Below are 26,275 nucleotides of genomic sequence, written 5' to 3'. Positions count from 1 at the left end.
TGGCAGAGGAATGGGAATTGCCACTACATTCCAGTTTCCAAAGTTCACGTGTGTTACGCAAAATTAAAACAGGCTCAGATAAACATTATTCAAACTACTCTGGAGCGTGCGTGAACCCTCCATGATGTTTGGCTGGCCCTCACATTGGATCACATTACCCTGCTTCAGCCCTGTTCTGCCCATCATTTCATTCATCCATTCAACATTATATGTAAATGAAATATATAAACAAAACAAAAGATTATTTAGGCAAGACTAATGATCAATGAAGACAAAAGAAAGATCATGAAAGGTGATCAAATAAAATCTTTTACAGGATCAATTTTGAGCAACATTCAATGGTTGGATTAAACTTGCATTAAAAGAAAATAGAAGTAATGTTGCAGGTTAGAAGTGAATTTAAATAAACCCGTTTCCGATCTCCGTTTGTATATCAATGTCAAATAGCTATATCACAGTGCCGTTTCTTCCTATATCAGTTTGTGTTATTAAGAGCTTCAGTGCAAAGAGGGAAAAGAGGGTGGTCTCCCAAAGTGAGTCATGTGTTATGATTAAGATCTTTTGAGGTGTAATTTCTTGTAAAAGAACCCAGGAAAACATAATTAATCCTGACCTTTTATAACCTTTAACTCAATGTCGAAATGTATGTGTGCTTAAAAACAAACATCGCAGCCCTGACTGTACTAATGGGGTTTTCCAAAGTTGGGAAGCAGTGGTTTATATGACAACATAATGGGGATTTGACCTCCCAAAGGCATCCGGAGGTCATCCATGATTCGTTTGGATAATGAGCCCCATCAGTTATAGGCTGTCACCTTCCTCCTCGGAGAGACAGACTCATATTCGCACAAGTGAGCGGCCCATAGGCGCTAATCCCATGCCCCACTGACCGATGTGATAAATGAGCTCAAAACATACATTTGGACACAGAGGGTGCATTTCTGTAGAGTTCAGAGGAAGAGTTGTTTCTTAACTTAACAACACACAATTTTACCAAATAGGGCGATAACAGTGAATGTAGTGGGAAACATATATGACAAGTAAGGATTTTTTTCAGTTCAGACAGTTACATAAGTAATATTAACTTAAAGAGGTGAGTTTAACTACTGAATAACAACAACTAAGCTTCTGAGAAAATAAGAAAAAATGTCCCAAAATGACCCCAACGAGTGAATATTAAAGAATGCAACAATGATTTCATAGAACCCTGGTGAATATCAATGCAAATATTTCAATTCTTTGGTGAATTTCTCTTCATCAGAAACGTCCAAAAAAGAGCCAAAACTAATCAGTTGTTGGCCGCGGTGCAGGGAGCATGTACTGTAACTTGTCAGTGCGAGGAATGTATAAATTTAATGGCCCGTAGTTTGTCTCAAATACTAGGAAAAATTACATGCCCATTTATGAGATTTCCATACATAATAATTGAAAGTTTTTAAATTAACAGTGAACGGACATGAAAGTAGATGCTTGTGCGTCATAAAACCCACAGAATAGCAACTAGGCAACCACAATAAACAAAAATATGTTTAATTTTTGTACCTTTATTTAACCAGGAAAGTCCCCCTGAGCCCTGGCTCCAGTGTAGACCCTAATGTACATGTTTCTCCCGTGCAGGCATAGAGAGGACAACCCAACTGGTTCTGGTTCATTAGTAAATCCAAATTACTTATTAAATTTAATACATGTACGGTAAAAGTGCAATCGATGATATTTTCAGTGCCCAGAATGACTTTCTCTTCCATAAATCCTTTCTGCATGTGGGAACTTTTCAACAATATGAACACTTGTCTTTAGTTTTGAATCCTTTGGAGTTGACACTATTGGCAGTCCGGGCACAGTGCCACTTGTCCAGGCAGGAAGACCCTACATGCACACAGTCTTCTAAAGGAAGGGTCCGAGCCGGCACAGCTGAACAGAAGGGGCTCCTGCTGCAGGTGACACTGTCGGCCCCAGGGACTGTAGGCTGGAAACAGGTGACTGACTTCTGGCTCAACACGTGAACAGTTCAGCTCCAAACTGCACAAAAGAAACCAGTGTTGTTAACCAAACATGATCACAAATGTTTTTATTATCAATATGTTCCTATGGGGTACCTGGAGAACGTGGCAGCGCTGTTTAAATGATGGAAAAGGGCAGGTTCACATCTAAGAGAGGAGCGCTGGCACACGTCTGCGCACGACTCACCCAAAGGACTCAACAGCACCCTCAGGACACTTTTAGGCGGCCATGAAGGGAGCGTTTTACTGCAGAACGTCTAAAAGTAACAAATGAATGTCACAAACATGCTGCTTTGAAGAAGAGTTGACCAAACTGAAATAATCCTGATTAAATGCGAGTAACTGAACCACACTCCTTAATAAATAGAAACAGCCTAACTATAAACTATAAGCTCCTAATGTACCTGATGAGTGATGTAAGCCTGAAGCCTCTCCAGCATCCCCTCGCAGGTGAACTCTCGAGGAGTGAACGGTTTCACCTGTAATCCACACACACAGGAAAAAAAATAAAAAATGCATCTTCTGAAGCTAAAATGCGCAACCTTTTTCACTACCTCTGCGTGAAGAATGTCCTTGACTGTTTGCCGTATTTCAGTGCTGTTGTTTATATCCACAGTCCACACGTGAGGCTTTCCTATAAACTCCTCTGCGTACGGATGCTGCGAGGAGATCTGCAAACAAATGACCCCAAACATTTCAGTTTATTAAGTTCATATCCAGGCATCCAGGTTCGAATTCAAAGACATGGTTCCTATTTCAACTGTATATTTCACATTTTTGAAACAACAGCTGGCACAAAGTTTATTTTCTTTCCAAATCTGTGCCTCTCCCATAGTTTGTGTCCATACCTTTCTTGTGGTTGGCTTCCCTCTGTAGAAGTTATTGTTCTTTGAGGAGTGAGGGGGGTTGAATCGGGGCTGGAGAAAAGCGCAGCCCATAGCTATTGCCTCAATAGGAGCCGGGCCTTCATAAGGGAATCCGAGACCTACAAAAACCTGAAAGAGAAAACGATGACTACGGATATAGCAGAATAACTGACTCGGCAAAAACTAAAGCCTGACCTTGGCTTGACGCAGAAGCTGAACAAAGTGCTCCTGACTCAAGAGGCCGTGATTTGTGACAAATGTTGGTAGCTTTGATGGGACTCCTGATCGCGAGTAGACTGTGGCATGGGTTTCAAACTCTTCACTGATCATTTTCACATAATCAAATTTGCCCTAAACAAACAACATTTCAAAATTCCAAAGCACGCACACATGAAAGCCACTTTGGTACAAACCTCCCACATGTACTCTTGTTTGGCGTACACGACAGCAACATTGCCTTTCTCGTAGGAGTCTTCTTTCTCAACATCAGCATTCATGGCTTCCTCGCTTACGAAACCCAGGAAGGAGTTATCTGGAGTGTGCGCTGTCAGTAAAACAGAACAAATCCAAATGAAATAGATGATGAAGTGTGGTTTAAAAAAAAAAAAATTTTACTTGAAAAACTTGACCAGACAGCCATGATAAACTCCGCAAAGTGTGAGAGATAAGTATTTATATTAGGTCTAGGTGTATATGAGTAAGTGTACTTAAATGTTTCTGGGTTTGTGGCAGAAGACAATTATAATCACATTTATTTCCCTCTTGTTTCTCGCACCTGCCAGGAAACAGCTGCTTACGCTCACCTATCAGGTTAGCAAGAGCAGATCGAGTGAGAACAGATATCACCGATTTACAAATGCTCAATACAAAAGAGCATATTCCTAATTATTAAACATTAACAGAGGGGAGAATGTTGAATGTTTGTGGACAGGTAGTGTCTCCAGGTTGTGCTCATCTCCCAACAGTGTAAGCCTCATGACAGTCTGCGAGGTGTTGGTATGAAAGCCCCGTCTGGACCGAGCTATTAATCATCTTCAAAGACTCACAGAAATGCAAAACGCAAAGCTAACATTAACAACGATAGCTCACTTTAATAATTTCCCTGGTGAGTCAGGAGAGTGTTGGTCCACGCTTGAGTCTTTAAAGCCTTTTTCTTTGCTGACAAGTGTTACAAGATTACAAGATCAGATGACACACTTAAACCATGTCCAGCAGCATCAACGTCGGAGAGAAAAAGGCTGAAACATGAGCTGCTAATACAAGAACATCCACCTCTGAACATTGTTGGTGTCTAAACTATCAGGTTCACAGGTTTCATGTAAAGTAAGACTGGGTTAAGTTCAGTGCAGTCGTTGGTATTTGCGAAATGTATGCTGTCACAATCTGAAAGGCAGACTTACGGAACATGGTCATAAACTGCTGAGGATGCAGGTCCCAGCTTCCCCATAGTGTTTTATATTCGCGGCTGCGTGCGTAGGTCCCCAAGTTAAAGGCTGGCTCGGTGCCAAAAGAGTCCAGGATTCTGAATCGACACCTGAAAGGAAAGCAGGGTTCGCCCAGAATACTTGTGACTGTGGCCTATGTGTTGAAGTGATTTTATTACTCACTGATAATGCCTAAAGGCGATCCCCATTGCGCCTTGAAGGTGCGCCAGGCCATGGTAGTCGGTGTAGATGAGGTCAAAAGTCAGCGGCCTTTGAATGGGACAGCTGCCTCGACCCGGAGCAGCACCTATCAGACTGGACACACCGAGCAAGAACACCCACAGGTAACTCTCTATACACAGCGGCTCGATTTATTTCTCTGTAATTGAAAACTTGCTGAACACACGGGGCAGAATACGAACCTATGGAGGAGGTGCTGTGACGTGGTGAGGGTCACATTGTGTCCCAGGATGGTCAGGCTCGCACCCAGATCTGCCCACTGGACCAGCTCTCCCAAAGGCCCCCCTCGCTCCACCATGGCTTCAAAACGCTGGCCAAGGCCCCCAGCCAGAGTCCCAGGATAGAGCAGCACCTAGAGGCCAAACAAAGGTATTGAAAACATCATCCTGGAAGAATAAAAAGTCTAATTATTTCACTGGGGTCAATCTATGTCTATGAAACCACATACTATGAATTAAAATAGTGTTTAAAAGGCAATATGTATTTTTCAGGCTTTTTATAGCTTTTTTGTAGCATACATCCTAAAATGACCGTAGTTTTTACCCTCATTTCCCTGGAGACACTGATGTTGCTCCTCTCCCTCATGTTGAGACCAGCCTGGATCCACCTCTGCTCCATCCTCTGCGCTCGAGACCGGATGAACCTCAAACCGGGACTGGTGCTGTTCCTGACGCCCTCGTACAATGGAGCGAGACTGGTGCGGATTTCAGCCTGAGGACAACCAACATCTGGCTACAAACTGTACCCAAACTGATAATCGCTTTAGAACGCGCTATACCTTCTGTGTGTGCACTGGTGGTTTCTGATGCCACGGTGGGGCAGAGTGGTTATGCCCCGCCGAAGAGGAGCAGAAGTCCTCCGTCTGGCTGAGGTACTTCAGAAAGGAGCAGGTGGTGCCATCGACGCCGTAAAAGGCGTAGCATGGGTCTGTTTTCCAGTGAAGCTGTAGAAACTGAAAAGTGTAACATTAGAGTCAACATGGCGATTCCCAGGTCAATCCAAACACTGAAAATGACAAATTGTTGGTGACTCAAGAGAATGTGAATCAATAGTGGAATGTATAAACTCCCCAATAAGGTGCGATTTCAATCCAATGCTTTACTGAAACGTAAACTCCAAATATGAACTCTCCTACCTCCATTTTTTCAGCGCAAAGTGGATAAGTGGGGTCCGAGGGAACTTCACAGTCTTCACTCAGCCCTGTTAACAAGAATAATAGTGATAGTAATAATTTTGAGCACGAAACTTCGATCTTTCACTTCACAAATTTGACATTAATAGAGTCTAGTCACAGTTTCAACATTCACCTGCATGCATTAAGGGGCAGTTTGTGTTCTATTCAGACGCCCTTTTCCCGTAAGTCGACGTCCAGCTCCACTTATTTGTCCTGACTCCTGCAGGCACTGTATAAACTGCACCCTTGAGCCACCTGCTTCTCCCAAACATCTCCCCTTTTTACTGTGACAACCTCAGCCAAAGCACACAGCCCCAAACCGGGTATTTAAACAACCTCGTAAAGACGGAAACGCGAGGACGGGGAAACCTCAGAGGTGTGAAAACAGTAGTGACCGAAAAGAGGGGCACAAGCAGACGAGCTGGTGAAAGGCCTTGTGGGTAATTCCTGTTTTATAGGCGTGAGGTCATTTGAATGAGTTGCAGTCAATGTGGGTTCAAGGTTTGATTTATGCGTGTATGTTTTCTCGTTACAACAAGAAGCACTCTCTCTCTCCGCTCCGTCGTCTTGACACCTCTTAGCCGCTCAGAGAGACTTGTAAAAACTATTCAAGGGCTTTATCCACGGAACCACCTACGCCCGCACCCTCCCTTATCACAGCTTGTTAACTTCATTGTGCGGTTAACCTCGAACACGGCTATGAAAAGCGCGGCCAAAGCTTAAGCGTAAATCTTTGACCACGGCGCGCGACCACACAAAATCACTGCGTCGGCAAAATATTTGGAACTGACAACACGAGGCATTTAGAGGCCATTTATTTGGCTGAACTTGCAATAAAGAAGCCTGTAATGACTAGAACAAGCCATAAAGTCAAAGCTTCAGTTTTGACAGTGAATCTTTTGTACAGTGAATAGAGATTATAGCTGAGATTTTCTCCCACTAAGTCACATTCAGGTGCAAATTATAGGTTTTGATGTTACTAATTATTTAGTGTGATGGGATGATGTCTGTTAGAGAATTAACAATGGTGTTTGAGAGGATAAATGAAAAATAGGCAGCAGTCTGGATGTCTTGTACAGGAGAAGTTTATTTACCATCGGTGCGGGACCCGAGACATGAAGTCGAGACATTGCGCTAGTTCTATCATTCAAGTCTGTCTATGCTTCCACAGAAAAGTGATAAATACCCTCTCAGAGCGTCATACTGATACGCAAGCTAACATTCAGTGGCTGAGAGTGGGCGCCTGAGCACCACAGTCAAGGCTATGACAGAGATAGTACGACTGTACAGCCTGACCCAGTATGATAAATAGCGATTTAATGTTTTCCTCTAACAATGTCAATGGTAATATTAAACAGTTTTAGATTCTCAGTCATCCAGGAGGTTAATTCTATCATCTAATGTTAAAGTGTTTGTTTACAATGTTAATAATAATAATCGTATACAGTTTTGGCAACATTTTTATGTTCTAAAACATTAGAAATAGGAAGGATGGTTTCACATTCTAAGTATAATGCTCAATAAAATTAAAATCAGCAATAAAATCATCGGTCAGGAGCAGGACTCACTCAGTTCTGAGGAAAGGAACCCAGATCTCCACAGACTCCTCACATACTCTACACTCTCACTACGCCCTGTTGCCGTCAGGGCGCAGGTTCAGGTCCCTCCCTCTGGGGACAAAGAGAGCGACCTCCACTTTCCTCCCGACCTCCACTTTCCTCCCGACCTCCACTTTCCTCCCGACCTCCACTTTCCTCCCGACCTCCATCCGCCTGCTGAATAAATGACTGTGTGGACCTTGGTCTATCAAAGGCCCACTATATTGTTTTTTTAATGTATTTATTATTGCTGTATGTTGTTGTATGTCTGTGGATGTACTGTTTTTATCGGGCCGGTACTTGCACTTCTCCTGCAAATGAAGTTCCAAACGGATAAATAAAGTGAATTTGATTTTGATCCTGGAGCATCATAGAGACCGCTGTGACGGAAAGTAAAGGCACCATACCACTCAGCCACTGCGTCACTACTAGGCCAAATACACACAAACACCAACTTTTTCTTTCCACATAAAAAGTTGCACAATGCACCTTTAAGATTTCCTGCTCAATTGTTGTTACTTCCCAAGATACACTGTAAATGTTCCAGGTCACTCACCTAGCCTCATGAGAACACTTTTTGCGGGCTCTCCGTTTGGTTTACCTGTGTGTGTTTTCTGCTGCTCCAGGGCCGTGGTTTGAGGCGGCTGATGATGGCGGTTGAACTGCTCGATTTTCTGGGACACTCTCTTCATCTCTCTCTCCATCAAACGTGCCAAACCTTGTTGGTCCTTTCTGAAACTACAGCACAGGCCAAAGTACACAGAAACTTGATATTGGTGAACAAGACAACCGCTGGAAGAACACAGCTGATTCAGGAAGTATTCAAACCCCTCATTTTTTAAAATCTTTTTTTATATAGGCTATATTAGCAGAGTGCAACCTAATATGATAGAACTAATTAGTATATACGATAAAGCCTGAAATCATCTATATATTGATGCATATTAGAGACCTCTGCAGCAGTGCCCCCAGGTCGTCTCTGGTGCCATCTCTGTCTAAACTGAGCCTGTTCACCCGAGAGTTCAAGTCTTTCAGCTGGAGCGCCAAGCTATGGAAACCATGACCTACAAAACACAACAACGGCTCATGAGTGATCTTTTATACAGTACAAGTATAATCACACGGTCATATGGTCAAATGCATATCACCATCACTAAAACTTTATATTCCACCTGTTAAACTAAAAGACACTGTTTTCCTTGTAACGTGGGAAGTCGGAGTTGAATTTGAACCAGTTTAGGAGCCGCCTCATTGATAGTACACACAGACTGGAGATGTCAGAGGACCTGCGATTTGGTCAGCTGAGTGTGTCCCGGTTCACAAGCCCGCACGGGACTTTACGCACAAGGCTAATGAAAGATTAAACACATGCACAGGGTAAGGTGGTTTCTATTACAGCTTCACACTGGTTGTAAAGGATGTTGAGGATCTTGTCTTCTTGTGCAAAAGACTAACCTACCAAACTCAAAGTGGTCAGGAATATTTCAATATTTGAGAGGCCTATTTGTCAATGTGCACAATTAAAAGAACTAACTAGAAGCAGTTGGGGATAGACCTGTCAGTGTTCTGGTTCAATGGAAAGTGATGGAAAAGTTCGACTGAGCACGCCACCACTGTGAGTCAACCTGAGCAGCATGTTTTTGGAGGTAGGGGAACCTGGAGAACCTGGAAAACTCCTCTGATCCTCTCCTGGGTGTGTCCGTGTTCCAGAGCGTGGTGTCCGGCACTGGCCAGCTCATCCACCTCCTCCCTCCGGTCCAGAACAGTCTTTCACCATCTTCTCCTCATTTGTTCTTTCCTTGTTTCCTGTAGGTCCTCTTGTGACGCCTGAACTGTGCTGCAGGTGTGGGGGGCTCTTGGTGCCTCTTGAGCATTTCAGAAGAAGAAATTTAGCTCATAAGATAGCTGCGTCTGGGGATCGGGCTACTCCTGACTGCACCTGGCATGAGTGAGATTGGCAACCCCATTTACCATCCCACTCAAAATGGCTTAGACCTTGATGCAAGGGCCACATTGGGTTTTTGAACTTGGCGCAAGGGCCGGACCAGTCGTGAATAGAAATATATGAGCACCCATAAACAAATGCATGGAGGCACAGCTATAAATAAGCACACACTTACAAGTTTACCAGAAAGTTGATATGTAACTGTTCAGCTCCCCGCTTGAATCTTACTTCAAACCTTAAAGACGATTAAAGACCTAGAACCACCCTTGGGCTCCCCCCACCTGAACGTAAAACATCTCACTAGTTATTGCAGCAAATTAGTAAAAGAAGGCACAAATCCATAGCTGTGTGCCGAGTTTTAGGGTAGCTGATCATCCAAACCTTGAGTGGAAAGAATGCTGAAAGAATAGCTATGTCTCTTGGCTTGTGAAATCTGCATCTCCCTCTTTAGAAAAGTGTTTCACAGAATACAGAGACCACAACCACAGAGCCACAACAGTCGGCCGTGTTGGTGGACCCACAACGGTTTGTGTACAAAGCTTCAGATAACACTGGGCAAACATGTCAGGACTGCTTTTCCAGTGTCATGAATCACACAAGATGGAAAAATGAATTTAGTTCCTTTTTTGACAAGTACTCCCACTGAGTAGCTCCAACTCATCACTTTACTTTTCATAATTTAAAGACCAAATGGTGTTCTTAAACATACTTTTAAAATTCATTTTAAAAACATTTTAGAGGGTACGACACACATTGGCAAAAAGAGACATCGTTGAATAAAAAAAATGCGTGTCTCCTACTTTCACGTGACCTCCCGGTTGGTTCATCTGTGGTCATCTCCAGTGGAACCCAAAAGCTCTGTAGCATCAGCATGAGCACAGAGATACACAAGCACAGCAGCAGGCAGCCACTAGGGGGAGCCACACACATTCAATTAGTATTGCAACATGGTTCTTCGAAGGTAAAACATAATCTCAATTTGACAAACCAAGAACATAGGCAAAAATCTGCTGTGGATGTTACATGGTGACGCATTAACAGCATTAGCAGCAACTTTCCTTTCTCTTGGCACAGCGGCGTTTACAAATGTACGATGGCAAATAAAGCACTACTTACAGGGCTTCTGCTGCTGCATCAGCACCACCACTATCTCTTATATTACTTCTATTATTACCACTATCACTACTGCTGGCGCTACTGCTGTTACTTCTAGTACTGCCATTACCAGCTCAAACCGATGGCTCAAACTCTGGACTTTTTGGAGGTGCTGTACTGTTAACATATAAGATATTGTGCAGGTCATTTCCAATGTATTTAATACTAAATATTAATATAAATACATTTCTTCTCCCTCTCTATTGTTTGAATTACTTTTTAACGTGGAAGTGGCTGGGTCTTACCTTCGTGGTCGCAGTGGGGCGCGCATGATGGCCCTGTCACTGGATGTTAGTCTGACTGCCAAAACAGGGACAACATGGGTAATCCTTGGCAAAAACCACAAAAATGCATTGCATTCTCAAAGACATGTAACTTTCCAAGCTGCATCTCATTCATCATTCAACTCGAGACATAATAGAGTCAGCTCTCCTGCCCACACACACTCGAATGTCAGTTCACATTGTGGTCCCCTTGTGGCATTGCCTTGGACATGTTAACTATATTGAATCAGCACAAATGCTCACCTTCTTTACTCTTAGTTCAAAAACCATGGCCGCCGTGATACCCATTTATAAGGCTTTTAAAAAAAAAAGAAAGAAAATAAAGTCCAGGTCGGGAGAGAGCCTTGCCTCCCTCTTCATTGTGGGTCTACAACCATGGCCTTTTCTCTGTCTTATATACGGCCTTCGGGGCATGGCATCATGTGGTTGCCAGGGTAACCCGACTCCCCTTTAAAGAAAACAATACACAGAGAGCGGCTTAGGGCGCACTCTGATACAATGGAGCCCACGCTATTGGGTGACGGCTTCTTTCACTCTCATTTGCAGGATTTAGGCTGTGGTAAGGGGAATGTGATTACATGTGTCTAATTCTAGTTTTTACAAGATTATGGAAACAAAACAATAATCTTTTTTAAATAAGGATAAATCTTGCAAAGATTGATACAAAAAACGTAACAGTACATTTTAATATAAGAGATATTAAGTCTTAAGTGTTATCCACATCAGGAGACAAACTGTCTGCATGTCGGTCGGAGTGCTTTGACATAGAAATCCACCAGTAGAGGGGAAGCAAAATACAGCTGTTTATTGGTAAGTCCTGCTTATAAGATTGCAGTAGTATCAGAGAAGAACAGAAATGGGCCTATATATAAGAAAAAGTGGTAAAAGAGTTTCTACAAGTGAATTTACAACTGCAGAGGGAGGCAAAGCAAAGGTCTTTTATAGCCAGCACATACTACTACAAAAATGGTAAACGGTCTCAATTTATATAGTGCTTTAACCCAAAGATACATCATGATTCATCAAGGAACCACTCCATTCACACTCTTATGTATGACAGTGTCTCATGACACTAGAGGCAAGGTGCGTGAAGTGTCTTGCCCAAGGACAAAACCACAGTATGCACCTGCAGGATTCGAACCCCCAACCTTCTGATCATGAGATCATCTCTACCATCTGTGCAGATGGCTTGTTGGCAGAAAGGTCTTGTGCAATGTAAAATTATATTTGATATTTTGACACTTACCACAAAGACACAAAACACATCCCGGCTGATGAGCTGGTGAGGGAGAAAAGTGCGATGCTGTGTGCCAAGGTCATCAGCTGGGCCATCAGTGTGCCGAGACCTTCCACCTGACAAACTCCATGAGGTTATCTCCTGCCAGCAACGAGAAAAAATAATACTTTAGTGTGATTTCTGTTTGAAAAGCTAAATACTGAAATTACACAGACACATACGTGGAAATCAAAACAGTGGATCAATTTAACCAAATAAATCTGTGTAAAATAAAATGTGTTATGAAATGTGTACACATAAAATTGTATATTTCTGTACGGAAACATTTCAGGTTTGTTGATCTTGCGAGAAGCAGAGAAATGATCAAGTCAGGTGAGGTAAACCTGGATTCAGGAAGGGTGCCAGTCAGGTCAAAAGCAGGGGCAACACTAAGCCTTTCAAGTAAACATACTCCTTCACTTCTTCATTCCAGTCCTTACAAAGAGCCGTGCGATAACAACAATAATATATGTGACTTTTCCCTTCCAATGAGCTCAATGAATGAATGAATGAATAAATGAATGAATGAATGGCAGAATTGCTCTACACCTAATGAGTTACACATTCAGCATTCCAATGAATGTCATAAAGGACTAAGGCTACATATTATGACATTTGCAGATTCAGCACATATAGCCATATTTATTACTTTAGCTCTACTATGATATTGTCCACATACAGAATATCACGGTATATAGGAAGGCAAATGTTATGTCTGACGTGTGAGTGGGTGGAGCTTGCCCTATGAGATCGGTTGCTGATGTCACATGCTGAGCGGAAGGATTGGATGAGCTCAAACATCCATAAGGAGATACAGCTTACTGGCTTTACACCCATCTGTTTCGCTCACACACAAAAGCAAGACACATAGTTACACATGTCAGGCAGCCAGCAATGGGCAAGTGATCGATAGGCAGCCCAATCAATAGCTCTGCCTATACAGTATATATTGCTCATCTCCTTGTTATCAATCCATTTTCATAGATCAATCCTGGTTTGATAAGCCTGGAACAGTGGCATGCGAAGCTAAGCCATTAAGAATATCCCAGTCTTATCCCCACATAAGGCTATGTTGAAACATGCTACTATACTGAATGGCTGTAAAGGAGCATCACTAAAGCCAAACAACATTTTCCCCTGATTTGTCCTGGGATGTACAATTGAATTATCAGTAACCACTGTCATGTGTTGGGCGGTGGAAGTTTGGTGGTTGCTTAAGAGTGTGGGACAAAGGCAGGGTTTGTTGGATGATGGAGCTATGGGTCCTTCCTGTCAACCATCAGCAAGTCTGTAAACATGAATAACAGACAGGAAATAAAATAATAAATCCTAAATGAAATATGCAACAAAAAAGCAGAACTGTGGATTGCAAGACAACATTATTCTACCAAATAGCTGCAATAACAAAGAGAAGTCAGAGAGTAATTATGCCCCTATTCGTTTTTGGACTGCGCACCTGAGCCCAGATGCATCAACTCCTTCAGGCATGTAACTGTTCAGGCATAGAACTGTTCAGGCATATAACAGTTCAGGCATAACAGTTCAGGCATACAACTGATCAGGCATTTAACTGTTCAGGCAGTACGTGAGCAGTACAGTACAGTGTACACAGCCAGCACGCCCAGCTGTCAGCATTGCGCATGCGCCAGACAACTTCATACAAATCCTCCTGCACGTCTTGAGCAGAGACATATCTCCCGTTCAGGTAGGAATATTGTCGAAACGACTGTCGTTATTGCAACAGTTTTCTAAATTGGTATTTGTTTCAGGTATTGATCACAAATAGTTTCCTGCGGTAGTGGATCTTTTTTGCGTGACATGCTTTTCTTTCATACAATTTAGCCAAAGAAATCTCTTCAGATCAACCGCGGCACCTCAATCGCCTGCAACTGTTTGCAAGGCATATCAGTGCATTGTTTTTGGTAACTTCAGAGTCTAATGTTGTGTGTGTGTGTGCATGTAAAAGAGATTATTTAGCGCCGTGTGTGGTTGTGCCTCTTGAGCTTCACTTTCACTGGTTAGCCGCTTGACAGAAGGCTTGTAGCTAGCCCATGTTAGCAGCAGTATCTGTCACTGTCAGCAGTGCGGGCGCTTTTATCACACAGGCTGCTGTGTTTTCATACATGTAGTAGTGTAACAATCATGTAACATAACATGCATGTTTTTCAACATGCAGCACAAGAATACACGCATGAGCTCAAATTCTGCAGCTTCAATTACTGGTGCCCTGAAATTGTAGTGGCTGTGATGTCTGGCACCTGCGATGCTGCTTGTCATTTTATATCTACATTTTATTTATTTTATTTTATTGCCATTGTTTTGAGAACGGGTTCACAAACAAGTTTTTTTTTCTTGGTTCAATCGTGCAACATGAAACATAAAACATATAATTTAGATTTTTTTTTAAAAAGCTAAACAAAAATTATGGCATGCATAAAGAAGATTAAAAGAAATAAATAAAAAAAATCAATTTGACATAGAACAACAGCATGATGTTTTGTTTTAACTGCGTGGAATTATGAAACTTGCAGAAAAAAGTACCATCTCTATGTGCTAATTCAACAAGAAACCTGAGGGCCACCAAGAACTGGGCTGAGGGCCACTTTTGGCCCCCGGGCTGCACTTTGGGCAAAACATGTTTTTTTCAAGGCATGTTTGTTTGGGCAGTTTCCAAAGTATGCCTTTTTTACTGATAGTTGCTGAATGAAATCAAAGTGTTCCCACTGTGATATGCTGGCATCATGTGACCTGTAAAAATAGTTTAACAGGATTTTAATGGCTGTCATTGCTTCACAATATTGTGCTGTATATTCTTTGAACACCATGTCTCATGTGACAGTTTGCAGAATCGCACAAATTGATTTGAACTGTACATCGCAAATGGAATTTATGTCTTTGAGTTGTTTATCACAGCAATAGTACTGGCCAAAGCTCTGTCAATTATATATAATTGTATCTAATCAATAGTAATAAACGGTCATCTGAAGTTGTTTTGTGTCTGTCAGAAGGCATTTACTCAGATGCCTTTGCTCTGCATTCCATTCTTACAAGTGGATTAAATTTCCTTTGGATATTTTGACATACTTGGTAGTGGCTGTCTTTAATCTAGTGTTCTTTCTTGTGATTTTGGGGCTTAGTTTACATGCAATACTCATGTGTTAACTTTTTTTCTCTGTTTCAGGACTCAAAATGAGCAGTTAAAATGCAATAAAGTCAGTTTTGTGAAGCGCAGAAATAGCTCAATATTCCTCCAGTCAAACGTGTGTAAGTCATGGCAGAGGAAGAGTATGGCAGCTTTGTGGACTGGACTCAAATGGGGGACCTGAAACAGAGCAGTGGTCCGACGAAGGTGGACTGCAAAGATCTGAAGGAGTTTAAGCAGATGGCACGGCAGGGATACTGGGCCAAAAACCACACACTTCGAGCACAAGTATATCAGCAGCTCATCAAAACCATCCCTTGTCGCACAGTAACTCCGGACGCAGAGGTTTACAGGGACATTATGAAAAGTGGAGGCTCAAAGAAGCCCTCTTCCCACATTCCCTTGCCAGAGTTTGTGGATGGAAACGCAGTGCCGAAGTACTGCCTAAAATCAGAATCTATTGCTTCAGTGCATCAGATCATGAACTGTGTGGCCGGACAGTTTCCAGACATCTCCCACTGCCCGTCTCTTCCTGCAGTCACGGCTTTACTGCTACACTTCAGTAAAGACGAGGCTCAGTGTTTTGAGCATGTCAGTCGTATACTTGCCTGTAATGAGCCTGGCAAAAGACTGATGGACCAAACATTTCTGGCCTACGAATCTAGTTGCATGACTTTTGGTGACCTTGCCAACAAGTACTGTGCTCCAGCACACAAGCTGATTGTAGGCACTGCGCAAGATGTGCAGGAGGTCTACTGTGACTGGCAGCGCTGGTTACTGGGTGACCTTCCTTTCAGCCATGCTGTCCGGGTGCTAGATGTTTACCTTGTGGAGGGCTACAAAGTCCTCTATCGTGTGGCTATAGCTCTGCTAAAATTCTATCGTAAGCACAAAGCTGGCCCCCAAAACGACCAAGGAGCACAGCCTCAAGATTCAGAGAAGATTCGAGCCGAAATCCAGGCATTTGTTAGGGGCATCGCCTCTACAGTCAGTCCTGACAAACTATTGGAAAAGGCCTTTTCTCTTCGACTCTTCAGCCGTAAGGAGATCACCCTACTCCAGCTCACCAATGAAAAGTCCCTGCAGGAGAAAGGAATCACTGTCAAACAGAAACGGTAGGCTGTAAGCTACAAAAATGTTTCTAGATGGTTAATCATATTTTCCATCCTGAATGAATGAAAATGTCATTGAAGAAGTTCCTGGGGTAATACATTTAGTGTGGTGTGCCTCCTTGGCCTTCAAGTACATCCCTCTTGTATTTCATAACTTCACCACCAACAGTGCACACTGAAGACCTTTTACAATATTTTTGCTGAAATAACATTGACACTAAATTAAATGTAAATGACAGCTACAATTACAAGGGCAAATGTAGATGCAATTCGCAACTGACTATGCAAAAATCTCCTATTTATTTATTTATTTATTTATTTATTGTTTCCATCGAAAATTTGTCCTCTGCATTTGATCCATCCTTTCGTCCCACTGAGGCAATCCGTAAGGAGCAGTGGGGAAATCCATTAGCCACAGTTAAATGTTTTCAAAAGTGCACATAGTTTGTTATTCAGCTTGTCTTATATTTCTGTCCTGTTTCTTTTTTTTCCATCCATCTTCATCTCCCTTCCTGTCTTTGCCACTTTTGGTTCTTTGTACAGTTCTAGGTGGGTCTTCTCTTTTTCAACCATCATATCTTTGTCACCTGCACAGTTCAAAGCCTATTTATTCATGATTTACAGGGATTGTCACTAATTAACACTAATGTGCCTGTGTCTCTTTTCTGAAGACGGAATGTGCAGCTGGCCCTTAACCCCGACACATTCTCCTCAGAGATTGTAAGTGCCAAGGAAATGCGGGACATCTGGTCGTGGATCCCTGAGCGCTTTGCCCTGTGCCAACCACAGCTTCTTTTCACCACTTCCAATCACGGCTGCAGCCTAAACAGGTACATGCTAGGCAGGAGGTCAATTCAGGAAAGGTCTGTTAATATGTTATATTAACATGTTTGCTGTAGGTTCTACTCTCATTGTGAAGGCTATGAACCCACTTTGCTCCTCATCCGAACAACTGATGGCGACGTAAGAAACAAGATTTACCTTTTTCATCTATACAACCTATTTATGCATGATTCTGAAATGGTAATGAATGGACACTCTTCTTCAGGTGTGTGGAGCCTTTCTGTCCACAGACTGGGAGGAGCGCAAAAGAGGTGGCAATAAACTGAGCTTTTTTGGAACAGGAGAATGCTTTGTCTTTAAGGTAGGTTCACCCCAAAACAATAGTGTGCATGTGCAATGTTCTAATGTAAATGTAAACATCCTTGGGCGTTATTACCCTTCTCATACCATGGCTCAGCCACCAGAGGGGGCCATACACACTGGCTTGGTATGTGTATAACCTTATGGATGTAACTCTATTGACCAGCTTCTTGAAAAGATAACCTGGTCATTGGTCACCACATGCACCTTGTCGTGTGTACCTTTGCACATCTGGCCTCCTTGTAGCTGTATGTGACCACGTTAGTTTGCAGAGCACCTGATCCAAAATGAGCAGCCACACACTGTGTTTCAGATGCCTCTTGTGTGCATTATTTATTTGTCCGGCTGAGCAGCTGTAGGCTGTGTGAGCATGCACGCCTCCTTCCTCTCCCACACACTGACACAGATCGGAAACTCCTGTAAGATGATCCACAATCCAGTGCCTGGGTCAATAGTACAAGAATAAAACCTGGTCGGGGCCTTTCTGTGTGGAGTTTGCATGTTCTCCCCCTGTCTGCGTAGGTTTCCTCCGGGTGCTCCGGTTTCCCCTACCACTAAAAACATGTACAATAGGTCAGGATGAAAGAGAGTGTGTTTGAGAGGGAGTATGGGGGACAACGGATGGAAAGCAGCCCAAGGTTACAATCCGGTGTGGCTTGTTCATTAACTTGCACTGTCCCTACCAAATAAACCAATAAATTAAATAAATAAATACAATAAAAGAAAATTATAAAGAAAGAAAGAAAATCAATTTATTTGGCATGATAGGTAATGTATCATGTCAAAATTATCTTGTTTTTCTAAACCCGATTTTGTCGCAAGTTGCACTTGTTTCTAAATGATTATTTAAGCCTTGGCTTTGACTTTGTGTTTTTTCTCAATAGCTTAAGCCAGAGATGGAGCGTTACGAGTGGGTGGTGATCCGCCATCCTGAATTAGCTTCGTCCTTAAAGACTCGGGGTGAAGACGACTCCGCTGTGGCTGAGGGTCAGAACTCAGACAGCAATAACCTGCCGCAGCCAGAGAAACCTGTAGGGGAACTGTCACCTTTTCTGTCTGCCCGACACTTCAACCTAACCTCCAAAAATACATCCATGTTCATGGCTGGAAACTTTGACTCCATCATAATTGGTGAGTTTCATTTAGCCTGTATTACAAAGCCATATACTAAGAGACTGTTGTTTGAGAGATCTTTGTAACTCTCTTCCTGTCTCTGCGCAGGTGGTGGTGAGGGAAATGCCCTGTACATAGACTCTGAGCTCAACCATGGCCGCACTGCAACATGTGCTACCTTTGACAACCCTCCTCTGTGTGCAGAAACCTTTCAGGTGTCTCTGCTCGAAGTCTGGGGCTTCCAGGATGCCATGGCCTCCTAACACTGTATGACAGATGATAAGATTTAGAGGCCTGTGGGCTTTATTGAATAGAACAGAAAGAAGGGGGAGAGGGATTTGGAAAGCAGTCGGAACCAGGAATAAATCTAACAATACGGAGGCAGGAAATATGTCCTGCATACGCACAGCGGCCTATCCACTAGGGCATCTGCAGTGCAGTCCATATTGGATAAATCCAGCTATCCCCAGTGAGAACCTTTAATTATAAATGCACTTCATTTTTGTCTTCATTTTTATTTAATTTTATTGTATAGACATAAAATTACTTGTTTTGCGAATGGTGCACACGTTACAAAAGAGTCAGCAATTGTATGAGTAAATGTGGTGTTTCTTTTGAACAGCTGAGATAATCCTGTGCTCATCTTGATTCATTCAGACATTGGACTTGTCAGTTTTAGTCTGCCAAATTTAATGAACATGCCGTCCTGGACAAAGGGCTATAATAAAGTATTGTGCACTGAGCGTCAGGTGAGGCCATTTATAGATATTATAATAGGAATATTGTCCTGTGTGATTGTCTTGTGTGGTCTGTTGACACACTGGTGAAGTAGAGTGGAAAGATGTTGTCGTTACTGTTACTATCTTAAACTTAATGAGATCAAATTACTTGCATCTGTGAATAATGAAACAAAAAAGTCAACCTAAGAAAGTTTTATCAATCTCTCATCTTGCAGCTTCTTGCTATCTGGTATCTTGTTAAAATGCAGTATCACACAACATTATGCAGATCTGTGTCCTGTTGGTTGTTGTCAGGTTACAATATTTTATATGTATGGATCTAGTAATTATTGTGAAAATACAAGAAATAAAGGAGTAAATCAGACTCCTTTTCTTTACTTCTTTGCTATTTGTATGAGCCACACTAATAAGGATACATGTCTTCTCAATCTTCACAAATGTGCCAAATGCCTTCAGTCAGCTGACCATGTCTTTTACCCTTTTAATCCCAGCATCTGGTTGGACTTGTAAAATACTTGCATCTCAATTTAGAACACAATTACTCATGTGTATTGTCTGTCTGAGTTTGTGGAAGTTTGAAATTGTCGGCATGACTGGAAATATTTAGTTGACATGAGTCAGATAACAGAACTAATGTTAAGTTTAAATACCTGCTTTAGAAGTCAATGTAGATGCCAAGTTGTTTACAACTTCTATACTGTCAGTCCTAACCCCTGATAAGTGTAGTTGCATCATAAACGGGCCGGCAAGACATTTAAAAAACAATAGATCATTGCTCACATAGTCTTAACTGCAGCCTAATGCATGCTGTGAAATGAAAGCATTCAACACCAAAGTGCTTACGAGCTAAAATACTCTTATACTACTATAAATTGCATTGAGTGGATTTTGCCAACTTGAGACTGCTCCCTTCATTAAGGATTCACACTAAGCTAATCGCACATGCACGTCTATATTTAGCTGCTCCTTTGGGTGTGGGTCTGGCGCATCTCCTGAAAACCATGCTTTCCAGCCTGAAGTAGTAAGATGCTTAAGTGTTTAAGCATTTAAGTGTACACTGAGAGGGGTGTTTTCCTGGACAGACACTGTACCACAGATCATAAGGGTCTGTGCACAGCGGATTGACTGGGCCAGGGAGGGACATTGTGTCCGTCATTTTTGTTTAGAATTATACTGAGACAAAGGTGACATAATGTGATAACGATACAGTATTACACAAAATACAGATTTTAGTTGTTGTATACTGGCATAATAGAAATAACATCTGATCCATGTACTTTTAGAACAACTTTTCAGAGTGCAAAAGAGAACTAACCTATTCTTTGTACAGTTTTGGCTGTACGTCACACCCAAAACAAACAGCAGCCTCCTGTAATATTTGCCCATCTCATATATCGTGTAAGTGGGCTTGTTGCATTGTCTTATTATAAAAGATGCATTAATTTACACAATGTGCTTTACATGTGTTTCAATAAAAAGAAGGTTTTCGGTAGGCTTTACCTTCAATTGAATTGTGAATCCATGTCATTTTTCTTCAGGCATACATGGCCTATGGTATTTTTATTTGTATCTTTTTTTTAACAATCACTTCTCCTATGAAGGTGGGGGAGGGGGGGTTACAATCTGATTGAACCAGCCTGCTGTGCAGTGAAGGATGAAGACAGAGGAAGAGCAGGCAGCGTGGCCTTCTCTGTGTGTGACTCACTCATGTCATCTCTCCTGTGATGCCCATAGATGTGGTGCCCGACCACCCCGCCCCTCCTGTCCTCTCCAGATCTGGAAGCATGCACAGTTAGTTTAGCTATAGGGTGGAGTGGGGATTCTCCCTCCCCCATCACATACAGTCATCCTCAAATTCTCCCTCAGTCACACGCACCACGCTGCTGCATGTCACAGCTGGCTGCAAACCATCTCAGGCGCCATTGTAGAGTTGTGGTGCAAAATGAGGACATGCATTTGGACAACACTGGTCAAATGTTATGCAACTTATTCCTAATGTGAATTTATTTTACTTTTAGGTTTATTGCTTGTATAATGTTACTATTACGTAAGCACAAATATTGTTATAGTAGAACAATATCCAAACCTTCCTGTTTAACCCCATCACGACGAATCCAAGTGTGATTTGAAGGTTGAGTCTGGAGGTAAAGGGAAACCCTGCAGAGGAAAACACCACGTTGATGCATCATAGGGGTGACCTTCAAAAATAAAAAAAAATGTCGCCATTTTATTGTAATATAATAAAAGACATCCGCAGTACACATATTCAGTCAACAGCAGTAAGTTGATTATGGTATAGTAAAATAACTGATGACTTGCGCACCAGGACCAGCTGATGGGAGGTCCCATATCCGTACAGCCAGTCAGGTGATATTTTCCGCTTCGCCATTTTGTGCTGCTGCGCCGGGTATTTATCTGAAGAGTCGTGACTATCCCTTGTACATTGGTAGTTAGGTGGTCACACGATCCTCCCGTATACCCGGCCTTCTTCATTTCTGTGGCCTTTGATCACTTAAGACTCCCCTGCTCTTGATTTTGTATATTTAGTTTCTTTTTTTTATTCCAAAAGCCAGGATGTCGGAAAGCCCTGAATACTCTCCGTTCTTCGCAGTGATGGGAGCCTCTGCGGCCATGGTGTTCAGCGGTAATTATGCACTTTTATTCTTTATTTTTTTAGCGTAATACATGTTAATAATACATGTAATGGAGCACATGCGCTGCTAACCAGTGTGCATCCCCGTCCTTCTCCACAGGCGACTTGTGCTCAGCCATGATCCGTATCTTAAGCTTACGTGCACGGCCATCCACTAGCTTTTTTTTCTCCCCCTCCTCCTTAAGACTGCGCTAATCTTTTGCTGTCATTTATCAAGTTCTTGATCCAGTGAAACAGCCAGCGACTTGGAGTTAACTCTCATTCACACGACATTGCGTTTTATTTGACATTTCCTGCTCGATGGTCGGTTTCTCTTTCAGGCTGGGTGCTATGCTAACAATGCTAACCAGCTGATGACGTACGGTCACGTTAGCATGTGACAGCTTTGACAGGGTTTTGTAATAAGGGAATAAAAAAAGGACAAACCTAGACATTCCCCACTTGATTTAAAAGGATGTTTTCCTGGCTCGGACATACTGACAGTTTTCATCCAGCTGCTAGCTAACAAGATGAACTTTCACTGTGTTAATGTTCATTTAATGCAAAATGCGTGTTGAGCCGTGTTGGTCATTACCAAATATATGTATTGTGATCAGTCTCTTTGACACTGAATTGTGGAAACTACTAACTATTAGAGACGACTTTACTTCAGATGTTGCACGTCCATCCATGAGTGATGTTATATGTTTATATAATTGCCAGATGGAAATAGTGTTACAACATCTTTTATAGGTTTGTTCAAGACGGACCGAGCTCGTCCACTTCCTCATTGCTCAAAGGAATGATACAAAGTCACATGACGATCACATGATGAGACTTCTGACTCTTGAGTTTGAACCTAATGCTGCTCAGTGCAATGGCTGAAGGTTGATTCAAATGCTTTGAATGTATGTAAGGTAAAAGCACAATCATCTTGCTTATTGTAGGCTAAATTACATTAAAACATTTGTATACAAACCATCAAAAGATATCTACAGAGGTACATAATAATGTAATACCAGAGATTTGCACGTTTGGCTTGTAAATTATATAACTGATCCCATGGGGGTGTTTTTTAGGAGGCATATTGGTCACAAGTGTCGCTAGTGTAGTCGTAGTAATGGTAGTAGTAGTAGTAGTGACAGCTGGGGATTTAGTGAGACACCAGGGGATCATGCCTGGACAAAGGAGAGGTGTGAACGTGGACTGCTGGGAACTTAACCAGGTTGGTTTGAGGCGTGAAGATCATTTTTTGTGTCGCAATCTCCTCCATAGGTCACGTGATTCACATCGTTCGCTGTAAAAAATGACCGTGACACCCAAAAGCTTATAGGTAATTAACTGTAAATGACTCTGGTGTCAGGTGATGCTGATCTGTGTGTTCAGTCTGGTGAAATGGCAACTACCTCCGTTGATCCTGGCTAGTGGCTACTGGGCAGATGACGCTGAGCTGCTATTATTTATGATGAAGGAAGAGTCGGCCTGTGGCTACTGTTGCTCACCATCCCCTACTTATTTCAATAGCGGCAAAGAGGATGTAAAAAAAAAGCGTGTGACTTACACTGGGAAGCGTTGGTTGGTCCCATTGTTGGCAGAATAGCATAGAAGAACAATAGAACATAATAATACAGTGTTGATTTGTTCTTTTTAAACATTTGCATAAACATTTTATTTGTGAAGGGGAACTTCCCTCCGCCCTCATTTATTTTTAACTTGCTTTGGCCCGGTCCATTGATCTGTTAAGTTTTGCGTGAGCTGTGCATGTGCAAGAGCATGTCTAGCCAGAGGCCCATCCTTCATTGACATCACAGTACGTCACAAGGGCATCCGACACATTGAATATTGTGCTGCAAGATGTAAAGCTCTAAAATGACTGGATTAAGATTAAATCCAGCGGTTCTGTCTCTCTGCTGCTGCCACACAACAGTGATGAGTGCTAAACGTGGGTTTTGAGGAATATTACAAATAGAGGCCAGTAAGAAACATTAGAAATTTGATTCACTATCTATTTTTTTGGAAGAAGGCAAAAAAAGCCAATTTTAACATAGAAATCGCATCTTGTCTGTAATTATATTAGCATCATTATCTTAATGCAGTTGGTCAGGTGGTGCTTTTCTTTAGATGAGCCAGAGAGATTTAACCTAATGTTGATGGTAACAGTGTGAATCAATATGGAGCGACTGGAGATGTGGCTGCCTGCCATGTGTACATTTAGAGATTACTTTCTATTTCTGTCATTCTTGCAGACGACCAGTCCAATACTAATGTACGTGTCCTGTTTAGTAGGATAAGTAAGTACCTCAGGTTGTGAACATGGTGATTCCCCAGAGATTCAAAGAAAAAATGTCAGTGTGGTCCCATGTAGTTGCTTATCTATCCAAGAAAAATAGTGGCGTATTTCTTTTGAAGGTAGTCTGTTTTGTAGAAGTATTATTCTTGCTGAGGAGTTCTAATTTTAGTCTAGCATGGCTCTGCTCCTGCAAGCAGCGGCTGCTGTGACGTAGGAGCTTTCTGCTCTTCATCACAGGCTGTCCCGCTGACGATGCACTTTATACTCCTCCCTTTTTCATTTTACTGATGCGAGGCTCCGGCTGGTGCGGAGTGCGTACTCACACTTACTGCAGCTGCTACAGTTGAATGGTCGAACTCAACTGGTTTCATTTTGCAGTGGTCCTGTCTCACAGATGTGACATGTTTGAATTTAGTCTCTGGTTCATTAAAACATTGAAACAAAATCTGAAATCTTAATGCAGCTGTACTGTAGCAAATGTGGCGGTCGTATTAATGTAATTCCCTATATTGAGATGTAATGGAGTTTTCTGAGGAAGTGAACGTAATCTCGGGTTTTCATTAGTCTTTTATCACTTCCTGTTTTTTCTCAGTTCTCTTTCATCCTTCACGCCGATCACAACAGACATAAAAGATGATGAATAAATGTTTTGTATTCTAGTGATGTGCTCAGGCAAATATCCTTGTATTTTATTGCTCTTTCTCGTCTCTTCAGCCTTGGGAGCGGCCTATGGAACAGCCAAAAGTGGAACAGGCATCGCAGCCATGTCGGTGATGCGGCCGGAGCTCATCATGAAATCCATCATTCCTGTGGTCATGGCGGGTATCATAGCCATCTACGGCCTGGTAGTAGCAGTGCTGATTGCCAACAACATTTCAGAGAAAGTCACCCTCTACAAGTGAGTATCTAGTTATCCCAGTCATGTTCTAAACATGGCACTGATCCTACAGTAGGAAGGCATTAAGGAGTGAGGTCAAGCAATGGTCTGACTTTTTGTCCTTGTGTGCAGGAGTTTTCTTCACCTGGGGGCCGGGCTGAGTGTAGGCCTCAGTGGGCTGGCAGCAGGATTTGCGATCGGCATTGTTGGTGACGCTGGAGTAAGGGGCACAGCTCAGCAACCAAGGCTATTTGTGGGCATGATCCTTATTCTTATTTTTGCTGAAGTCTTGGGTCTCTACGGGCTAATTGTTGCCCTAATTCTATCCACGAAGTAAACACCCAAACGTCTCCATTACAAGATCTGTCCTTTATGTTGCTGCTGGAAAAAGTGTAAAACGGGGAAAATGTAAATTTCTGCCACACAAAGATGAAACGAGTGAAGGCAGGGGGGGGACTTAAAATGGATCCATGAATATGGTCTTATATCAACAATGTGTACAGTTGTCCCAGTTTGATAGTCAACTTGTAAATGCGCAATGTAGTGATTTGTCTGTCTTGTGTGCGTGTGTGTGTGTTTCAAAAAGTTGTATGATTTCTCCCTCCACTTATTTCTGGCCTGGGGGCCGGCTGAGGCAGCTCGGCCTCTGGTCTATGAAAACTGACCAAAGGGCCGCAAAGCTTTTATTTCTCTCATATCATTGTGGGAGTTGACACAGTTTATGCATTTAATCTTAAGGATCTGTTTGTAAAGAGAAATGTGTATGGACTTATGAATTTTTCCACTGATTTTATTTATAATAAACTGTTAATTGAACTTTAATCCAAGGATATATTATACATACAGAATATAAAATATCTATAGATAGATTTATGCACTGTGGGTTATATGTGATAAGTGGTTGGATTCCCTTGGTTTAATAAGATTGCCTTTAGTATGTTGCTGGTGGAGTGGGAGTTCTGTGTGTAGCTGTATTCTAATCATGATGCGACATTCTCAAACCTCAGTGTTCCTGTAGTACTGCTGTTTGCATTAAAGGTGTGTGCCCAGTGCTGGGTGTCACAGTGTAATTTTCAAATTCATCTCATCTTCCTCACTCCTCCCCGACATCTGTGGCTGTAACTCATCTCTTCTACATTCCAATCATTCAAATCCTGCATGGATTTCAATGTTTTGTTGCTGTTGGATACGGCGCTCATGAGCGAGCTAATTTGAGACAATTTATTCCGGATCAATACAGTACAAAATAAGAAAGTCTGAACCC

The 26,275-nt window shown here is 42.2% G+C and overlaps 3 protein-coding genes and 1 long non-coding RNA gene across 5 annotated transcripts; 2 read left to right on the top strand and 2 right to left on the bottom strand.

Moving 5' to 3' along the window:
* Positions 1–1,769: 1,769 nt before the first annotated feature.
* LOC306979042 (alpha-1,6-mannosylglycoprotein 6-beta-N-acetylglucosaminyltransferase B-like) lies at positions 1,770–8,420 on the bottom strand. The gene is made up of 15 exons (XM_079577813.1): positions 8,255–8,420; positions 7,904–8,040; positions 5,666–5,730; positions 5,309–5,482; positions 5,074–5,241; positions 4,713–4,882; positions 4,474–4,605; positions 4,267–4,400; positions 3,280–3,410; positions 3,062–3,217; positions 2,849–2,995; positions 2,555–2,671; positions 2,405–2,479; positions 2,097–2,257; positions 1,770–2,019 (listed from the first exon to the last, which is right to left on the bottom strand). The coding sequence occupies exons 2-15, from the start codon at positions 8,004–8,006 to the stop codon at positions 1,821–1,823; spliced, it is 1,932 nt and encodes a 643-aa protein (XP_079433939.1). The 5' UTR covers positions 8,007–8,040; positions 8,255–8,420; the 3' UTR covers positions 1,770–1,820.
* Positions 8,421–12,010: 3,590 nt separating this feature from the next.
* LOC306978725 lies at positions 12,011–21,661 on the bottom strand. Of its 2 annotated transcripts, none has more exons than XR_013793916.1 (3): positions 21,536–21,661; positions 21,299–21,410; positions 12,011–12,064 (listed from the first exon to the last, which is right to left on the bottom strand). It is a non-coding gene; the product is annotated as an uncharacterized lncRNA (long non-coding RNA). The 2 variants fall into 2 exon arrangements; XR_013793917.1 differs by lacking the exon at positions 12,011–12,064 and adding an exon at positions 20,818–20,988.
* On the top strand, positions 13,593–19,524 carry tbc1d24 (TBC1 domain family, member 24). The gene is made up of 7 exons (XM_079577559.1): positions 13,593–13,667; positions 15,144–16,219; positions 16,888–17,046; positions 17,116–17,179; positions 17,265–17,360; positions 18,244–18,490; positions 18,581–19,524. The coding sequence occupies exons 2-7, from the start codon at positions 15,234–15,236 to the stop codon at positions 18,733–18,735; spliced, it is 1,707 nt and encodes a 568-aa protein (XP_079433685.1). The 5' UTR covers positions 13,593–13,667; positions 15,144–15,233; the 3' UTR covers positions 18,736–19,524.
* On the top strand, positions 21,629–26,063 carry atp6v0cb (ATPase H+ transporting V0 subunit cb). The gene is made up of 3 exons (XM_079577394.1): positions 21,629–21,856; positions 24,849–25,032; positions 25,144–26,063. Exons 1-3 carry the CDS (start codon positions 21,787–21,789, stop codon positions 25,346–25,348), a joined length of 459 nt encoding a protein of 152 aa, XP_079433520.1. The 5' UTR covers positions 21,629–21,786; the 3' UTR covers positions 25,349–26,063.
* Positions 26,064–26,275: the final 212 nt, after the last annotated feature.

This window comes from Gobius niger (assembly GCF_951799975.1).
Source record: "Gobius niger genome assembly, chromosome: 19".
In the NCBI taxonomy this organism is placed as follows: domain Eukaryota; kingdom Metazoa; phylum Chordata; class Actinopteri; order Gobiiformes; family Gobiidae; genus Gobius; species Gobius niger.
The sequence above is the reverse complement of the archived record's forward strand: the minus strand, read 5'-3'. Positions and strand labels throughout refer to the sequence as shown.